General features: G+C 32.4%; 1 protein-coding gene and 2 non-coding genes across 6 annotated transcripts in view; 2 read left to right on the top strand and 1 right to left on the bottom strand.

The window, feature by feature from the left end:
• The window catches only part of CLINT1 (clathrin interactor 1), a 55,018-nt gene that overhangs the window by 11,514 nt on the left and 24,348 nt on the right, over positions 1–19,156 (bottom strand). For 3 of the 4 annotated variants that reach the window (XM_006089071.3, XM_006089072.3, XM_006089073.3), the window contains exons 2-8: positions 17,907–18,011; positions 17,305–17,401; positions 15,697–15,805; positions 14,566–14,730; positions 11,369–11,546; positions 7,753–7,999; positions 5,336–5,405 (exon numbers count right to left, since the gene is read on the bottom strand). In XM_006089071.3, coding sequence (XP_006089133.1) covers positions 5,336–5,405; positions 7,753–7,999; positions 11,369–11,546; positions 14,566–14,730; positions 15,697–15,805; positions 17,305–17,401; positions 17,907–18,011 — 971 coding nt within the window. Of the gene's footprint in view, positions 1–5,335; positions 5,406–7,752; positions 8,000–11,368; positions 11,547–14,565; positions 14,731–15,696; positions 15,806–17,304; positions 17,422–17,906; positions 18,012–19,156 lie in introns of those variants that run through there. The other variant, XM_014456143.2, reaches the window with a different exon arrangement.
• On the top strand, positions 7,103–7,166 carry LOC111826138. The gene has a single exon (XR_002829388.1). It is a non-coding gene; the product is annotated as a U7 small nuclear RNA (small nuclear RNA).
• On the top strand, positions 10,892–10,995 carry LOC111826144. Its single transcript, XR_002829394.1, has one exon. It is a non-coding gene; the product is annotated as a U6 spliceosomal RNA (small nuclear RNA).

Genomic DNA, 19,156 nt, shown 5'->3' with positions numbered 1-19,156 from the left:
TCACTTAAATAGCAATAGCCAAAGGATCTAAAATCTTAAATAGTTGTCCTTATTTTTGTTTGTCCTTAAAGATTTCACCTCTTAAGAGTCACAAACTTAGAAGTTTAGAGCGGCAGTTCAATTATGGTGCTTTTAGTGTTATGCGAACATTATACAGGTTACATCACAGCTGCTTAGCCTGCAGTGCTTAGAAACTAGCCAGGTGGGACTGGAACATCTGGGCTGCACTCAAACACCACCAGGGACAGCTTCCAACATCTGGTGCCATTTCTGAATTGTCTTATCGCTGCAAGACATTCTGCCCCATCTGCTACACTCAACTGGGTTAATTAAACTAGAACCATCTCCCCTTCTTAATAAATGGCTAGCAGTAATAAAAGGAACAAATCATTTCTGATACACGTGTGTTTATTATTTCTTTTTAATGCACATTTATTGAAGTCAACTATCAGCAGGCATAACTAATTCTTCATTCTTTCACCTTATTACAGATGCACATATTCACATATATCCTCACTCAGCATAAACTAACTCCCATCCCACCAAGGCCAAGGTTCTCTAATTCTATCAACACTATAGCTCATACATCTACTTTTGCTTTGTCCAAAGGATATCAGTGACTTGTTTTTCTCTTTATAGGTACATACGTCATTATAAAATGTGACAAGGGGCACAAAAGCTCAATGACCTATATTTTTAAACTACTTAAACAGGCACATATATTAATAAAAAAATAGCAGGGAAATGAATGTTGCAAACAGTTGCTGCTTAATATTCATAAGTTGTCTTCTGTAATGTTCCTTCATGTTCAAAATATTGATCAAAGTATACTTACTGTTAGGTAACAAAAGGATAGTTAATCATTTACTATAACATTAAGGGATTTGAAAATTGGGGATTATTTTAATTTGCTTCATCCAAGCAGTGAATAAGCATCAATATGTAATTTATTATGCCAAACAAGTGAGGAATCTTTAAATCCTATTCGGTCTGGGCTACAAAGAAAATTCATGTTGCAGATAAAAGCACTGAGTACTGTAAATTACAACTTCATATTGGGTAAGATATTTATTTTTGTCATATCCTGAATGTAATATTTTAGATAATTGCCTACCTTGGTTATTCTACTGTTCTACCTTCTAACACCTAAATTAAAACTATCCTATGTTTATAGCATACCTCTAGCAAATATTACTCTTCTCCATCCATACTATAAAGGAATTTGATTTCAACATGACTAATTTAAGAACACTGGGAGTGAAGAATGGAGACATTCTGGGTAGCTAAACTGATTACAGAGTCGTACCAATAGGCCAAGATTGTGGGTTCAATCCCTGGTCAGGGCACATATAAAAACCAACCGATGAATGCATACATATGTGGAACAAGAAATTGATGTTTTTTCCTCTCTCCCTCCCTTCCTTTCTCTCTCTAAAATCAGTAAATAAAAAAATTTTAAAAAAGAATGGAAACATACACACTTAACTATTTTACAGACAGAAGCCACCCTTCCTCGAAAAGAATTTATCTTTTATCTTCTGAAGTTCCAGAAATTATGATTCTACTTGTGTTTTTACATAATCTGATCTTCAACTCCGAAAATTACCTTAAAATTTAAAAATCTCTTTATTTTATTTAGGAAAAGTCTTCTAGAAGGGACCATCCATACCTATATGCATGATGTTATTCATACCAATGCCTTAAATTCAACAGAAATTTTCTATACTTAAGCATTTCCCCAGATAACTTCTATCTAAGGGAATTTAAATCAAAGAGTCTATCAAAAAATGCTGCATGTGGAAGACTGCTAAATTTCACACCAAGAGCTATCCTTCAAGATTCCCACATGAGAGCTGTCATTATAAATGAACCATTTCCATCTGCCTTTTCAGAGTAGCAAGGAGGTTATTTACAGTCACCAGCTGGGAACATGTATTTTCCAAAGCAATACTGTGAGAACAGGAAAAATATAGCTGAACTACAAATGAAATTTCCTTCAACAAAAAAATTTAATGTAGATTGCATTAGGAAAACAAACTTCTGCATAAAGAATTCTAACACAAAAAATTTTAAAATGACAAAAAATGTAAATACAACAAATTTAAGAAATTCTTTAAAAAACCACTTAAGAATAAACACCCCAATTAAAAAAATGGACAAAAGATTTGCCACACAATAAATGCTAAGATATATTGACTAAATATATAGAAAATGTATTTAAAAAAGAGTATTCAATAAAATTAATAGTTAACTCTATGGTCAATCACTTGTTTTCCATCAAATTTCTAGTGAAATTTCTAGCATTACTTTTATAGTGAAAAGAGAATATATTAAAAATTTTTACTTTTGTAAATTTGGCTTAAACTAGAGACAACTTCCAGGAAACTCTAATATATAAATTGATGTATTAAGGATGTACTAACACGGTTCATATTTATGTAAATATCCTCAACAAACTTTAGAGATTATTAGATACAGGTAATAGGTTCAAATGTAAATGTAATGAACATTTTGATTTGATATACTTTAATCTTTAAAAAAAGTTAAAAAAAAAAGAAATAAAAACATATGCAAGTCATGTAATGTCTATCAACTATGGTGTATTTTGTCTTCAACACCATTTATTGTACTAGGAATAACTTATTTAATTGTATGTTAACGATGACCTAAATTCCTTAATTACAAAGGGACAAAGAAGACAACATGAACTTTTAAAGTGAGATATACTTAAAAAATGAAATGGAATGGTTTTGGGTGTTCTATTTCTAATTGGCTTATTTTCTAAAAACTTTAAAATATTATTCATTTTAAAATGTTTACTTAGAGCCGAAACCGGTTTGGCTCAGCGGATAGAGCGTCGGCCTGCGGACTGAAGGGTCCCAGGTTCGATTCCGGTCAAGGGCATGTACATTGGTTGCGGGCACATCCCCAGTGGGAGATGTGCAGGAGGCAGCTGATCGATGTTTCTCTCTCATCGATGTTTCTAACTCTCTATCTCTCTCCCTTTCTCTCTGTAAAAAAATCAATAAAATATATTTAAAAAAAAAAACTGTTTACTTAGAAATGTCCTGTATATAAAAGCCACCAAAATATTATTTGAATACAGATTTTAAAAGAATATCACCACAGTGGGACATTTATCAAGATAGTCTCAAGTAAATCTTAAAAAAAAAAATTTTTTTTGAACATTTTTATTGATTTCAGAGAGGAAGGGAGAGGGAGAGAGATAGAAACATTAATGATGAGAGAAAAATCACTGATCGGATGCCTCCTGCATGCCCCTACTGGGGATTGAGCCTGAAACCCAGGCATGTGCCCTGACCAGGAATTGAACCATGACTTCCTGGTTCATAGGTCGACACCTAACCACTGAGCAACACTGACTGGGCTCAAGTAAATCTTGATGAATGGGTTTCACATGTATATTTTTAAACCTGGTAAATATCCTACAATGATTTTACCACACGGATATTTTTGAAGTTGTTAACAATAAGGATATAACATATAAAAAGAGAAAATCTAAACATTTTCTCAGAGGAGATTTATCTGGTGAGCAGTACAGATGCCATATCTGCTTAGGTTTATAGTTTGTGTCCATTTTATGTGCATGATAGTAACATTATAAGCATAGGCACATCTGGTAAATGACACCCAATGGCATACCAAATAGCAATGCTAACATGGTAGATTCTTAGACTTCCTCATGTGTATGTAGGTGCTAAAGATTTAATGTCCAATTTTTTCACTGCTGAATTCAATTTCAAATATATTACTAAAATAGATAGATATTTTGGGTAACAAAATTTATGTATTGATTGGGAAAGTCTGCACAAACTGGTTAAACATACTGTTTCAAATAGGAGATGACTTCCCACATGCAATTGTGTGTGTGTTTTTAAGAGAATATTAAGCTAAACCTTCCAGATTTCATTTGTGTCAATTACTATATTAATATTAATTGCTATTTCCATTTAATTAATCAATCTACTGTTTGCACTGGAGAAGAAAAACCACACAAAGTGTTCTTGTCAAGCAAAGCAAGCATGTTGGTATTTAATAATTCTCTCTGTTCAAAGCAATCACGGAGGGAAAAAGTTACATCCACTCATCTGACCTTCTTAGTTATTTCTTCTCTGATTGCTCCATTAAAACTTTCCACAAATGCATGAAAGGGGCTCTTTAATATTTCATGCCATGAAGTCCAAAATAGTTGATATTCTATGATACTATGTCTTTATTATAGGACTTCATGCTAGCTGCCAGTTAATATACTACAGTTAAAATCTTAAACATACAAAAAGCACATAAACTGTTAAGAAAACTAATGCAGTTGTTTGTAACCTTATGCATGACAGTTCAATAGAGTTTAAAGGATAATTTTAGAAACATTTTATAGTTACAGAAAAAAAGGAATGGGAATTAAAGAATTTCAGAAACTAGGTGGAACCAGACACACTATGAGTTCATTCCCAGTCCAAGACTTTTATGATAGTAGGCAAGGAGAAGAAGAAAATCACAGGAGACTTTATATGAATTATATGTACTACACTATTAATGAAGTGACTTCCATCTGACTTCCACTTAGACACTAATGTAAATTTTAATCCAGTTTTAGAAAATCATTACACACAACTAGGAACAATAAACTTATTTTTGCACATTACTTATATACCAATCTTGCCATCTACAATTTAATGTGAAATGAAATTTAAACAGGTTGGGGAAAATTGTTTTTAAAGAGAAATTTCATTTCTTAAGCTGTTTGACTCGTTGCACAGGAGTTTAAGTTTATTAGAACTCTATAATCACTGAATGCAATATAAAATCTCAATTTTCTTTAAGCATGTTTGTAACTAAGTAACTACTTGTGACTCTTGATTAACAATTACTGACCTTCCCAAGAAGGCAAGAACTCTGTTTTACTATGTTTTACTAAGCATTATATTCCTCCAGCACCCAGACCTGTGTCTGGTTCAACAAATACTTGTTGAATAAATGAATGAACTCTAGGCATGGCTGATACTGAGAGCCAGAAGATTCAGCACAAGATAGTAACACAAGCAGAGCAGTACATTTTGCTTATGAACCCAAATAGTCAGTGGTAAAGACATTAAGGAAATACTAAATTATCGATAAAATATTTAAGCACCCTTCTTCCTTATTTCAGGCAACTAGACAATTCCCCCCAAATAATGCTCAAGGCTCACTAATTTCATATTAAAAATAAATCCACAACAAAAAAATTTATTTTTCATTCCACCTTTTATTTGACATTTTAAAAAACTTCTCTTAAACCAAGGTTTCTAAAAAATAAAAAGCCAATGTGGAAGCTTACCTGTTGATTGGCTGGGGCCATCAAACAGATCAACAAGGTCACCGGATGACTTGCTACTAGGCATTGAAGTCTGAAAATACACAGACAATTAATAAGCTTAGGAAACTAATTTTTATTATATTTTCTGAATCTGCTGTACTCTAATTTCCAACTTAGACACAAATACCTGTAATTATCTTACTAGGGGTAGATTTAGTTTTCTTGAAAAAACAGATGTGACACAGAAATCCTTATGGAGAGATAGTTTCTGTAACATCCACATTCCTCTTTTCCCTAACTCATTGTTTCTTACTACATTTCACTCTGGAACATATACTTTCTACTCAATCTTAATGCTATGTATCAGAATCATGAGAAGCATTAAGAAGTACATATGCCCAGCCTCATCTCAATATATTGAGTCATACTGCCCAGGTTGGAATCTTGGCCTGTACAGTCTTACAAAGCTCCCTTGATAATTCCAATGCTTCAGAATGTCTGAGATCCACTGGATTACAGGCCAACATTCTATCAAGCTCTAAAATTCTATGATTCTGTGAACTTTAGCAACACTTACTGTTTGCATACTATGTAAGTCAGTACAATTCTATTTTATTTGATATACCTTGACATTAATTATTTCATATTTAGTTCTCAAACTAAATATTGGGACTGGAGTTGTAATATGATTTTTCTCTTCCCCATAGTGCCAAGCACTATGAAGCATATGCTATACATTCAATACATACACACTACATGAGAACAGAATTGCTAGGCAATAGGGAAACACGGTGAGTTCCTAGGCTTGTTAATTTGAGCTATGAAGATTAAAATATTGTATCATGGTTCAAAAAGGCCTTGAGATTGAAAGAGCTTTGCAATAGTTGAGAAACTTTTCAAGAACTTTGACCTTCTGAACTTTTTTTGTAGTAAAAACAAAATAAAAAATATAAAATATTTATGGCAGAGTGACATATTCAGACTGTACTACAAATTGATATTTAAAATCCTACAAAATATAAAAATCTTGATTTATGGGATAATTTTCTTCATGCAACCTTAAATGAATTCTCCACATAATAACCATCATGTATTTGGGTTTTAACTATTTACTAGATCCTGTACTGCCACCATCAGTAAAATAACTATATCCACAACAGGGGAAATCTAAGACCAGAAAGAAGTAACAGCCATTTCCCCTCTTTAACTACAACTAAAGTTTAACTACAACTAAAGTTGAGTTGTAATTTTGAGGTTTTCATCAAAACTTGAAAAGAGCGAATATAAGTGAAATTATAAAAGTTGACATAGTACTTGTTCTTTTTGTTTTTTTAATCCTCACCCGAGGATATTTTTTCCATTGACTTTTTGGGATAGTAGAAGAGAGAGGGAAAGAAACATTGATGTGAGAGAAACACATTGATTGGTTGCCTACTGCATGAGCCCTGACCAGGACCCAGGCCTGGAGAGGAGCCTGCAACCAAGGTACATGCCCCTGACCAGAATAGAACCTGGGACTCTTTGGTCTGCAGGCCGAAGCTCTATCCACTAAGCCAAACCGGCTAGGGCATACATAGTACTTGTTCTTGACAATAAGTAGGACAAGCTTTATTTTTAGTCATCTACTATTTGCAGGATGCATTAGAAAAATGTTTCCCCTAGTTTTTAGCTACTTCTGATGCAAAGATACAAGATGAGCAAACACTGGTAGGGGGAGTGACAAAACAATTTAGCTTTTTTGAGATAAATCTCCCTCTTTGGCAGATTTCTGTCTAAAAGACTAGCTGTGAGTGCTTACAGCTCTTTTTTTAATTTGTCCAGCAGGTCTTCCGGTTTTTACCGGAAGGCCCCCCCAAAATAAAAATAAATAAATAAAATAAAGGACTAGCTGTGACCAGGTATCTAGTAGGTGAATATCCATTTCTGTAGTGAATGAAAAATAAATGAGGAAGGTACAAGAGTCAGAGCTACTATGGATCAGTAGTGTCCACCAAATAAATAAGCTTCCCATTTAAAGGCGCCATCTCTGTATTAAATAAGACCATTTCCCCTATACATCTACTTGGTCCTCTTTTGCCCTTTCTTACAACTTCCAAATATTCCCATGTTTTCTTTAGTGAATCTCGTTGTACTTGGTAACCAGAGGTGTAACTAGACGGAAACAGATGTACTATATTCTGATTCACAACCTTTCCCAAATGAACCAAGAGTGTCATTTCTACTTTCATAGAAAGTGCAGACATTCATTCAGGAATTAGACAGATTTCTTTCCCCCAAGAGATTTCTTATTATTAATGAATGACTCTGAGTAATACATGCCAAATGATCTATAATTAATATGATTGCCTGGAAATGCCTAAGCCTACTAATGCAGTAATTCTAAAAGTAATTTATAAAAATAAAACTGTGTATAATGTGTAAATTCATGCCATTCCCACCTTCACTGAAGACTGAGGCGTATGAGTTGAAGCATTCTGATCTGGACTTGCTTTGTCCCCTGTGTAATGTGCTGCCGCTCCAAGATCAATGGTTTTGGAAGGATTTGCTGTGCGCTTGTGCCTGGTTGTGGTGGTCTCTGTGGCTTGTGTGATATGGATATGCTTTGTCGTCACAGTCTCCTCTTCATCTTTGAATTCACCTTTGGGAGATCTGCCTCTTCTTGCTTTCTTTTCCTCATCACTATCGCTAAAAGATATTAAAAATAAAGCAAAATAATAAGACTAGGGATTATTTTTAAATGGAGTCCTTGGTGACTTGAGCTAGAGAATTTCAAATACAGTAACTCTAAAATTCCATACTTTGACTATTTGACAGGGATCAACAGAATATTATCTAAGCTATATGAATAATGACATGTGTGTGTTGGGGAGGGAAAGTGGGAACCCAACCAATTCCCTAGATAAGTCTAAAACACTGCTATAAAAATGTATTTACATAAATGTGTACAAACAAAAAATGTCTGAAATAAATGAAGTGCTTATTTATTATAGATTTAAATCTTAATTAAAAATTAACAGATTATCGTATCAAAATCAAAAGAGGAGACCCTAGGAGTTCCAACATCTGCATTTGATGACCATTTTTTTGAAATGGATTGTGTGGGACTATAGTTCCATTTATATAACTTAATTCTGTCACTGACTCTCATATACTAATGCAATACGTAAGAAAATATTTCAATTTCTATGGATATGTTTTAAATGTTATCATATTTAAATTAAAATGATTAAACACTAATCTATAAATGCAGAGAAATATAAGGTAATACACTTTACAACAACTGTGCTCTTTTTTACTATAATATCAGCAGATCAAATACATTGCTTCACAGAAAACAAATCTTTAAAACAAATATTTACAATGTTTTGAAATGTTTTTTCAGGCACATTCAAAAAGATTTTTTTAACAGTGCAGAAGAAAAAATACAAAATGAGTAAAAAAAACCTGAGTTTTTCATATGCCATGAATTAAAAAATGCCAGCGCTAGTCCATTTTTCAGTAATAAAGCATTGGGGTTTTTGTGGTTTTCTTTGGTGCAAGTAGAACACAGAGAGAAATTATCTAAAGTATACTCCATTACCTATATTAATTTTAGAGTAGGTGGTTTATAAATATTAATTTTAAAATACCCTGAAATAAAATACTGAAAATTCTCTTTAAAACTATGACTATTATTACTAAATGTAATTTAACTCAGACTAATCTAACACAATTTCTACTTAAATATAAACACATTTGAATGGTTTCATTTCAAATCTGTATAAATCAAGGATCAAGAAGAATGGCTTCCTACACACAGCAAAGGGATTAAATGCATTTTTTTTTAAATCTATAAGCATTTTAGGGAATCTACAAATCCTGAGTAAGTGTTTAAAAGCCCTTATCACTTACTATATAATTTCTCAGCACAAATGACCTAAAGATCCCCATCATCAGTCCTGTAAGTAAAACAGAAATTTCATACCTTTCTGAGGTCCAATTTTATTTCAATACAAGGTAATTTCTTTACAATTTGATAACATACACCTGACTAGCACACAATGAAATGGAAGCCTCAGGTCTGATCTATGTTCAAAAATTCCTGAATTTAATAATGAACCAAGAAGTTTGAAATTCTAGTAATATGCCAGAGTAACATGCAACTTTGTCCAAAAATCTACTCTTTTCCTTACAAATACTCCAAGATGTAAAGTCCCTGGTGTACCCTTTAATTACTATGATAAAAAATACACACTGTATTTTCACTCTTAAACTTGGATACTCTATATAAAAGAGTTAGGAACTCTAGCAGATCCTGTCTTAGAGTCAACATAGAAAAAAAATCAAGGTAGAAAAAGAAAAAAACAAGAATAAGACGACAAAAGCCCAGAAAGAAAAACTAAGAATGTGGGAATGGAAGGGCAAAGGAAAGTACTAACACCAGAATACATTGATGTCTAACCACCTTATCTACCTGATTCCCACACTTCTTCAGGAAATAGCAATAGAATATACGGCCTCTGTGTTTTCTAAACCAAAATAAAAATGTAAACACACAGGCCACAAGAACATTAATGAGAGAAAAATTGCACAGAATATTTGAAGTAGGCACCGTTTCCCAAAGTGTAGTATTTATTACCATATGTAACTATTTCAGTATTAAAGAGCTAGAAATGTAGTTATAAAATAGATATACATATTCAAAGCACTAAAAATAAATTCTAGCTCTTCAAAGATCATATTCTAGAAACAGTGTTGAAAAAGGTATTCCAGGGATTTAATATATATGGAAACACTAAACAAATATTAAAAAATCCCTAGTTTCAAAATTATATTTCCTCTTTTGATGACCCCTAAATCTGAACTATTAATATGTTTTAAGGAAAAAAAGAGATAGTACTTAGTTATAAGAAGTCACTTGAAGGCTTCCATCACTAATTGTTATTTTAAGCAAGTTCCATACAGCCTTAATGGACCTCAGGTTTTACTTCTATACAGTAAAGGTAAAAACCCTTTCTTTAGCCTATCAGAAATACAAATGATTAAAAAATCTTATAAAACCTGCTTTGCAAGTGAAGTGCTCAACATACATTGCTCTTTTAACTAGAAGGAAAACTAGATTATAGCTATATTGGTAAGTAGAAAAAAAATTAATGCTATTCCAAGTATTGCTCTATATAAATCTAAATAAAAATGCCCTACTATTAGAAAATGTAGTTTGTGAAAATATAGGTCTATACTCAAAAACATTTAGTCCAAAAATCCATTTGGAATTTTTTTTTCTGGTACACACTGGCACAGAATCATAATGAAATGTCACAGGAGGAGTCAAATTTCAAACCCTAGTTTTAAATTTAATATAATAAACTTTGTTTTCCCTCAGCAATATCTTAGATTTCTGGATAATCTGATGCCCAAATGAAAAATAAGCTCTGAAAGTTCTTATTGGCAAAAAAGTAATTCCAATAAATAGCCTCAATAAAAACATATAGGAAATGTGATAACTTTAGAAATAAATGGACACAGACAATATGGAAAGTGTGTTAATACAAATTTCAAATAATGTTTGACCTTGAATTTTAAAAACAGCTGCACAGCCAGTCATCAGCAACAAACATACTAGTACTGGAATAATACAGAGAAGGTTAGCATGACCCATGTGCAAGGATGACATGCAAATTCATAAATCATTCCATATTTTTGCATAGGGCATTTTTAGGGCAGGGTAACTATTCTATATGGTTCTATAATGGTGGATATTATACATTTGTCAACTGTACAACACAGTGAACCTAATGCAAACAACAGAGTTAACAATTTATCAATATTGGTTATCAATTGTTAATAAATGAACCATATTAATATGAGATGTTAATGACAGTAGAAATTTTATGTATGTTAATATGGCAACTTTGTACTTTATGCACAATTTTTCTGGGTACCTAAAACTTAAATATATTAGGGGGAAAAAGCTGAACCTCAAATAATGATAACACCCAAAACAAAACAAAAACAAAACCAGCTGCATAACTTTAGCACCCTCTCCAAGTGACCCAGAATACAAAGTGTTAATACCTGCATCTTTCTGGAGAGTCTTCTCTATCTTTCCTCCGGAACTTGCTGATGGTGTCATCAATTGTGCTTCCAATTTTATCACTCAGTTCACCTAATTTATCACTGAATGGAAAAGCACTTTTGTTTTTATCCCACTCCTCATCCCATTTTGATTTGGGTTCAGGATCATATCTTTCACCTATATAAGCATTAAAAAGAGAAGCAACTCTAAGGATATTAAATTCAGAAGGTATCTACAGTTCTTATTTCTGAAGCTTTTCCTAATAATAAAATAGTTTTCAAAGGAAAACAGAAAGCTCCCACAGTGCTGAATCAACACAATTACAGCAAGGCACAGCATGTACTGCCAGTCATTAGGTGGCAGGAATGCAGATTCAAAAGCTTTTATTTATGAAAACTTGCATGACCTTAATGCATAGCACAGCATTGTCAGGAAGTTCTTAAAGGCTGCTGGAAGGAGTAGAGGGAAACACAAGAACCACAACAGGCTATATAAGCAAAGGAGAAATGGAAATCTTTCTGTTTTCACAAAAGTCACTTAATGAATTATATTTCATTCCTGTCTCTCAAGGATTTTTCAATTATTAGGAAAGTACTGGATGGCAAAGTCTCCTAAAACACAAGCTATAGGATGCTACATATCCCAATGTGCTGAAAAGACTCATAAATGTCATTCCTTAGTATCAAACTAGACATATAACTCAATGGACTTCACAACATGAGAAAGCATCTTTTAATTACAGTAACAAGAAAAAAATATTCTAACTACCAAAAGCTACACAGACTGGAATCATGAAGTATGCTCAAGCAGTTCAGAACAAACATATGCTGGGACTAGCAAAACCTATGGAGCCTCAGTGTGAATTTGAGAGTGAAGGGAATAGATCATGGCAGTGAACAAAAAACCCCAAAATGTCAAGATCTGTTTTCGTCCTTGACCTTGGGGTCCAAAGGAGAGAAAGGAATTATGAACATTATAGGGAACTTTTCCATTTCCCTGTCCATATCCAAACTCAAACTTGAGACAAGAATAGAAGGTACAGAGAAGTCACGAGGTTAAAGAGAAGAAAACGTTGAAAATTAAGACAGGTTGGAGAAAAAGGGGAAGAGCAATGAGAAATAAAATAATACAAATGTGGCTAAGAGATCTTTTGTTTTGAACTTTGGTTAACAAGTTCTGATGGCATATATGTCCTTTGGAGATTGAATAAAACCATTTACTGAGTTGTCTGCTACAACAGCAAAGTCAAAATTTTCTGTAAGAGCTTGAGGATTTTAAAATATGTCTACTAATCTGAAAGTGACCACCAACTTGAACAAAACATGAATAAAGCTTATTAAATTTAAATCAGGATGGTTTTATTAAAATGGTGGTTTTTCTAATAATGTACATTTCAATGACAATGTGATAAACCAGACTGAAATTTTTTTTTTTACCAGAAAAATCAAAGTAGATGAAAACTAAACTGATTATTGTGGTAGACGTCATACTAAATGTGTGCCAAAGATACTGGATATTGGCAGGATATTATCTGATGTCAAAATAAAAAACAAACACACACACATATAAAATAGTTAAAGTTGATTAGTTAGGTTTCTGAAAATAATTTATAAAAGAATGTGATGCAAATAGATAGGATGTACAACTCATCTCCACTGCAAATACTGTATATTAGTTCACTGTGACTGACTCTGAAAACTTATTCAATTTTCTAAATTTATCTAATTCTACATTGTGCTGGTAAAAAGGAGGATTCTAAGCAAGTAGAATGACGAAATAAGTTGCAAAGAGCAATTTCTACTAAACACATTAAATTGCTATAGCTAGTTTGAAAAAGTTAAAGAACAAAATAAATTACTTAGGCAAATAATCTAAAAATTTCTTATTCCCCTAAACAAATAAAAACTCCAAAACATATTTATATGATTTATTTAATATAAATATTTTTTTCCCGATTCACAAATTCCCTTTTGATGCTGAGACATAAATTTTTCTGCTGTTAGAAACATACTCTAACAGCTAGTTAAGTGCAGTATTTTTTCTTGTGGGCAAGAAAGCAGAGTTGCAAAGGAGTGAAAAAATTCTTTTATCCTAGTCGGTAATCATAAGACAAGAAATAGAAAGTTTTCACACAGTTCCAATGATGAGTTATGACTTCTCAGTATAATCCAAATATAAACAATTCAGATATGGGTGGGGAGAGTTGGAGAGCCCCAATATGCAGTTAAGTATACAGAGCACTGTGTCCACAAAATGATCAGGGGTGACCAGAGCTCCAGTAGAGCCGAGTCCAAAGAGACATGCTCTGAAAGATCTACTTTCTGTATGTTTCAAGCACCTAGTGATCTGTTTTAGGCAAACTATATGATTACATTAAAAATAAACACGGGAGCTCTGCTAGGTAGCTCAATTGGTTGGAGTGTTGTCCCGTACACCAAAAGGTTGCGGGTTTGATTCCTGGTCAGGAAATATTCCCAGGTTGGTGGTTCAAACCTCAGTCAAGGTGAATACAGGAGGCAACAGGGTGATGTTTCTCTCACATCAATGTTTCTCTTTCCCTCTCCTCCTCCCTCCCTCTTTCTCTAAAATCAATAAACATATCCTCGGGTGAGGATAAAAATAATAATAATGATAATAATAAATAAAATAAACATAGGAGATGAATGTTCTAGCTGCTCTGAAATGTGTTAGGAACAATACAATGATAGGCCTGATGAAAACTGATGGTACTGCCAGTCACCTTTTTCTATGTCAAATTAATGCACTGCCTAATGAAGGGAAAAAACTGAGGCTGAACTAACTTACAGGAATATTAGTATCTATTTTTGGCCCAAAACAACTAAATTGGTTTCAAATTAGAAAGATCATCTCTTGATCAAAATTTGTATTTTTATGCGCTAAATGGTGAATTAGAGAAATCCTTTTTTAAAAGAATGATAATCCTAAGAGAGCAGAATATATAGTTTTATTGCAGTCTAATGGTTAAAATCATATTCTTGAATCCACCAAAGTAAAAAATAAAGAGAAAGATTCCTAAAATTCATGTAATAGGAGCTGAAATGACTATTATGTATATTTTAGTATTCTATGTATTCCTAAAAAAATAGCATTTTGGTCTTTCATATTTCAATGATTCTTAAAATACACCCCAGAAGCTAAATTGATATTTAGGTGCCAGTCTGTTTTTGATACTCACTGTATCTGAATCCTCCAACACTGTCTGAGGAAACCCCAACATATTTGTCTTTGTTCTTCTTTGCTTTCTTTCGCTCTTCACGAAGCCTGTCGTCATCCTGGGCAAATTCAACCAATTCTTTAACCTTCTGGCGAATATTTATACCTTGATCCTTGCCATGCTCATCTGTGAGGATGGTAAGGGAGAAACAAAACCTTAAGAATTTAGTTAATCTGTATCGAACTCTTTAACACAAAAAACAGGCATGAAAATTTCAACATAAAAAACTAACTTCAATATTTTAGAAGAGGCAAATTGTGTTGTTAAAATTTGTCATTTCCTCATCAGCAAATTCTAAGGTTTGAGATGCAAATTTGGTTTGTTAAGAGCCTGTAAAGGTGAACTATAAAGGACCAGAGATAATAATGCTATGCAAGATCAATTAAAGATCCACTAAGAAGGATTACAAATAATGACCATATGAAATGGACTTATATCCATAAATGTTATTTTCTTTTTCGATAGTATTTTAACAAAACAAAAAGCAAAACTCATTTCAGTCATTAAAACTCACAATTAATGACTGAAAAGTACCCACCCCCAATTCCTTGGTTTTCCCAATACAAGTTTGAAAACACTAATTACCAGAATTTAGTATAGCTGAAAAACTGAATTTTAAAGTGCTTTCAACTGGGGTACACTACAAAATGAAATGTGGTTCATTCTGTATCCTCTTTCACATTCAAAACACACTCTGGCCTTGCTGCCTTTGCACAGTAAATATTATTTGGTGGAGGAAAAAAATCCCCAGCTTCAAACAGATGTGTGTATTTTGGAGCTCTAACCTTTTCTTCCCATCTGATTAAAGCTATTCCTTTATGGACACCACAGGGGACCAGTCTCCAGTGCATATTTTAATATAAACCCGAACACTCATGTTGTGTTGGTTCTGTTGTTATTAGCCAGTCTTTTCTGCAAGTTCTTGTCTTCACTAATTAATACTCTAGGGCCCCACGTCTTGGATTCTGCACTCGTCACACAACCAGCAACAGTCACATTCTAATTAGAGAGGAGAAGCTTCTAAGCTGGTTCAGGTGACTGACAACTCCAACTACTGTTTTAATTTGCTTATAAGGTTTTTCTATTGCTCACCTACAAAGTGGTAATTTTCCAGGGATCGCAAATCATAAATGTGTTCTCTGGCACTTGTAACAACACGCTCTGATCCATTCCTTATGAGGTAAGCTAGGAGCAGCAATGACTGTAAAAATAAAACGCACCAAATGATTTAACAAAATAAATACTGGTAGAGCTTTGGTAAATGGTTAAAAAAAATAATCCCGACATTAGCAAATAAATAATCTTCATGAGGGGAGAGGAAACTCTTTACGTATATTAAACTATATACAATCTAAAACTTATCAATTTGAAGTTCCCCTTATACCAAGCACTATCCACTGAATACCATGTGTCAGAAGATTAAAAATAAAATTCAGATGTTAAGAAATATTTGAATATATGATATAAATGAATACTAAACTTTCAGAAAGCTGGTTCAGTTTTTACTTTTCATCTGGGCATTATGGAAGTGTGATGTTAGAGCGTTAGTTTAAAGAGAACAACTATATAGTAATTATAAGATCCCACAGCATTTTCAACGGATAAAATTTAATTTTGGGGGTTAATAATATGGCTTTTGTTTCAAACACTTGCTGCCAACAAATAAAGAGGGGAAAAAACGTTTATGAGGTTTCTTTTTGAGGTGATGAAAATGTTCTGGTATTAGATAGTGGTGAATGCTGCACAGTTACATTAAAAGAAGTGAATTGTGCATTTTGATCTTAACTTTGCTTGAAACAAACCTCACATAAAGGTAAGATCTATAAAAATTTAGCTAAGTTGGCAAAATTGAGTGGTAAAAAACCCTCCCTCTACCAGGAACTATTCTTGATTTATTTTTTTATTATTTTGTGTTTTTATTTATTTTTCTTTATTGTTGAGAGTATTACAGATGTGCCCCCTAAAAAGTAGTTTACACAAGATTATTTTTAACTCTAATTTAAAAAATTTAATTTACAAAAATTTTAACTATTTTATCACAACTACTGTACAAGTTGAGGAAATGACAGTGAATGTTTTCAGAAACAAACAGCATACAAAACAAGTAACTAAAACCTTGTTTTCCAATCCTGAAAGCTAGAAATATTGTTTTCAAAATTTCAAATATAAATATTATACACCATTTTAGAAAGCATATTAGAACTTATTCCAAGAAGCAAGAAAATATGGTGGGAAAGGAAGAAGAGATGACTATCTTGTCTTAATATTCTATTAGGAGATCAAAACAGGTTCTCTAACTTTATTTTAAACTAACATTTTTGGTGCAGAATATAATAATACTGTTATAAATTAGGCAAAATTTTATGTAGAGATGACAAACCATATTAGACTAAGGTTTTCATCTTAATTGCTCATACACTAAATATGCATACTACTATAGATTCATTACTTCTGATATGCATAAATGTTTTTAGTTGGAAAAATTTTAACCTATAAAATAAAAAAATTCAACATTTAGAAGTAGTATTAATATTACTTTAAAACATTTTAAGAATAGTTGTTCATGGTAACTAGAAAACAGAACACAAATACCTGTTTTAGGATATTCTAGGATTTACTGTCACTTATGAATATACACCTTAAAATTTCAAGCATTCTTTTTAAACATGTTAAGTAATAAAAACAGACTAATGCCCATACCTTATAAACTCTTCTCCAATTTTTTTTGTTGTCTTTTAACATTCGTGACCAAAGCATATTCATAAGTTCTGGAAATTGTTCATACATAAATGTAGCCCTGGAAAGAGAATAATTTTCCTTGCAATATGTTAATTTTGACAGTAGATGGCAGGCTTGTTCTAAGTTGCTATGTTTTCCTAAAGAGCCTTAAAAAAGTTAAGCTTAATTTAAAAAATTTAATGATATGCTTCCTTAAAAGTGTTTTTCCTATATTTTGTATAATATCTAGTACATTTATAAACCCCAATAACTAATACTATATTTTACAAGTCTTCAAATGTTCATAAGTTTATTTCAAGTTATTTTATACACATGTCAAACTTTTACATGGTAAGTTATAGTAAGTCTTTAAACTTCATTGACAAAAATTTTTGCTTTACTTTTTTGAGCTAATTTTTAAAGGGAATGGATCCGGTGTAAAAAAACTTCCTCCATTAATATTTGAATGATTATGCAAAATTTCTATCTGGCAGCTAAACGACTTAAAGCTGAAAGCAAATTTCACATTTCTGTGTAAAGATACTTGCATTCTTTCTGCACTGCTGAGTCAAATTATAACTTACTTGGCAATCTCTCCCATGAGTTGCCCAGAAGGTCCCCAAGGATCATCATTCGTTGCTTCTCGAACCTTAGACTCGATCTCTGAATAATTCATAACCACATTGGTGCTGCAAAGGAAAAAAAATGCACGCACATACGCACAAAGATTAGCATCAAAATGTGAGAAACACATGAAAACTTAATAATGACACTACTGGGTGTCCTAATGAGATACCTCTACAGGGTGGAAAAGAAAATACCTTCTATGCACAAGCTACCCTGAGGACACTATATAGCACATTTAAGTTATCTTTAAGAAGATTTTACTATTCCATTACTCTTCAAGGATACTGATAATAGATTATATTAGAACTGGCATAAGTCTAGTAAAAAATGGTTTTGGGTCAAATTAAAAAGAAAATTGAACATGATAGAGTTTATTATAAACTGAAGTTGTCAGTTTCCTGACTAGAACTGGTTTACATGCAGTCTGAAATTTCTGGCTTACAGAAATTCTGGAAATTAATTGACAAAATTATATAACAGCTGAACATTTATATTTTTTAAAAAAAGCAGTAACAAATAAAACACTCCAAAAAATGTTTAGGACCACTTTGAACATTTAACTGTAAACACTTAATCTTTTTAACTTATCATATACATTTTGAACCTCACTATATAGTCACTGTAACCCACACTTTTAATGGCTACAGGATGTTCCATCAGGAGATTGTATGATAATCATTTAACTTTCACTTAGACTTCAGCAGTGGTCAAGAACATGGCTTCTAGGAGTCAGAAAAATCTCATTCCAATCACTTTGTAACCTTTGACAAAACTATTTTAATTCTTTCTAACTCAAATTCTTCAAATGCAAAATTAGAATAAGATTACTAATTCAAAGGGAGCATGTCAAATGGTACTTAATTATTAGCACAGTGTCTGACATATAGGAAGTCCTTAATATGTTAGCTATTATGCTTTTATTCTTAAAGATAATAATCACCTATTAGAATTTTAAAATATTAAATATTTTTATAAAAAATGATTAACTTTAAAGAGTACCTTAAATTTAAAACATCAGATGGCAAAACTGCTTGATATATAAAGCAATTTCACATACTTATACGGATTTAAGAATTCAAAGATATGCTGAGGAGTAAAGAAATACTCTGAAAATGTGACACGCTATACCACCATTAATTTGACATCTAAAGTTCCAATTGTTACTAAACAATTGTTACAATAGATGACAATGAATATGGTAATTCAA

Source organism: Myotis lucifugus, unplaced genomic scaffold (genome assembly GCF_000147115.1).
Source record: "Myotis lucifugus unplaced genomic scaffold, Myoluc2.0 scaffold_56, whole genome shotgun sequence".
Lineage (NCBI taxonomy): Eukaryota > Metazoa > Chordata > Mammalia > Chiroptera > Vespertilionidae > Myotis > Myotis lucifugus.
This window is presented reverse-complemented; position numbering and strand designations above follow the sequence as displayed.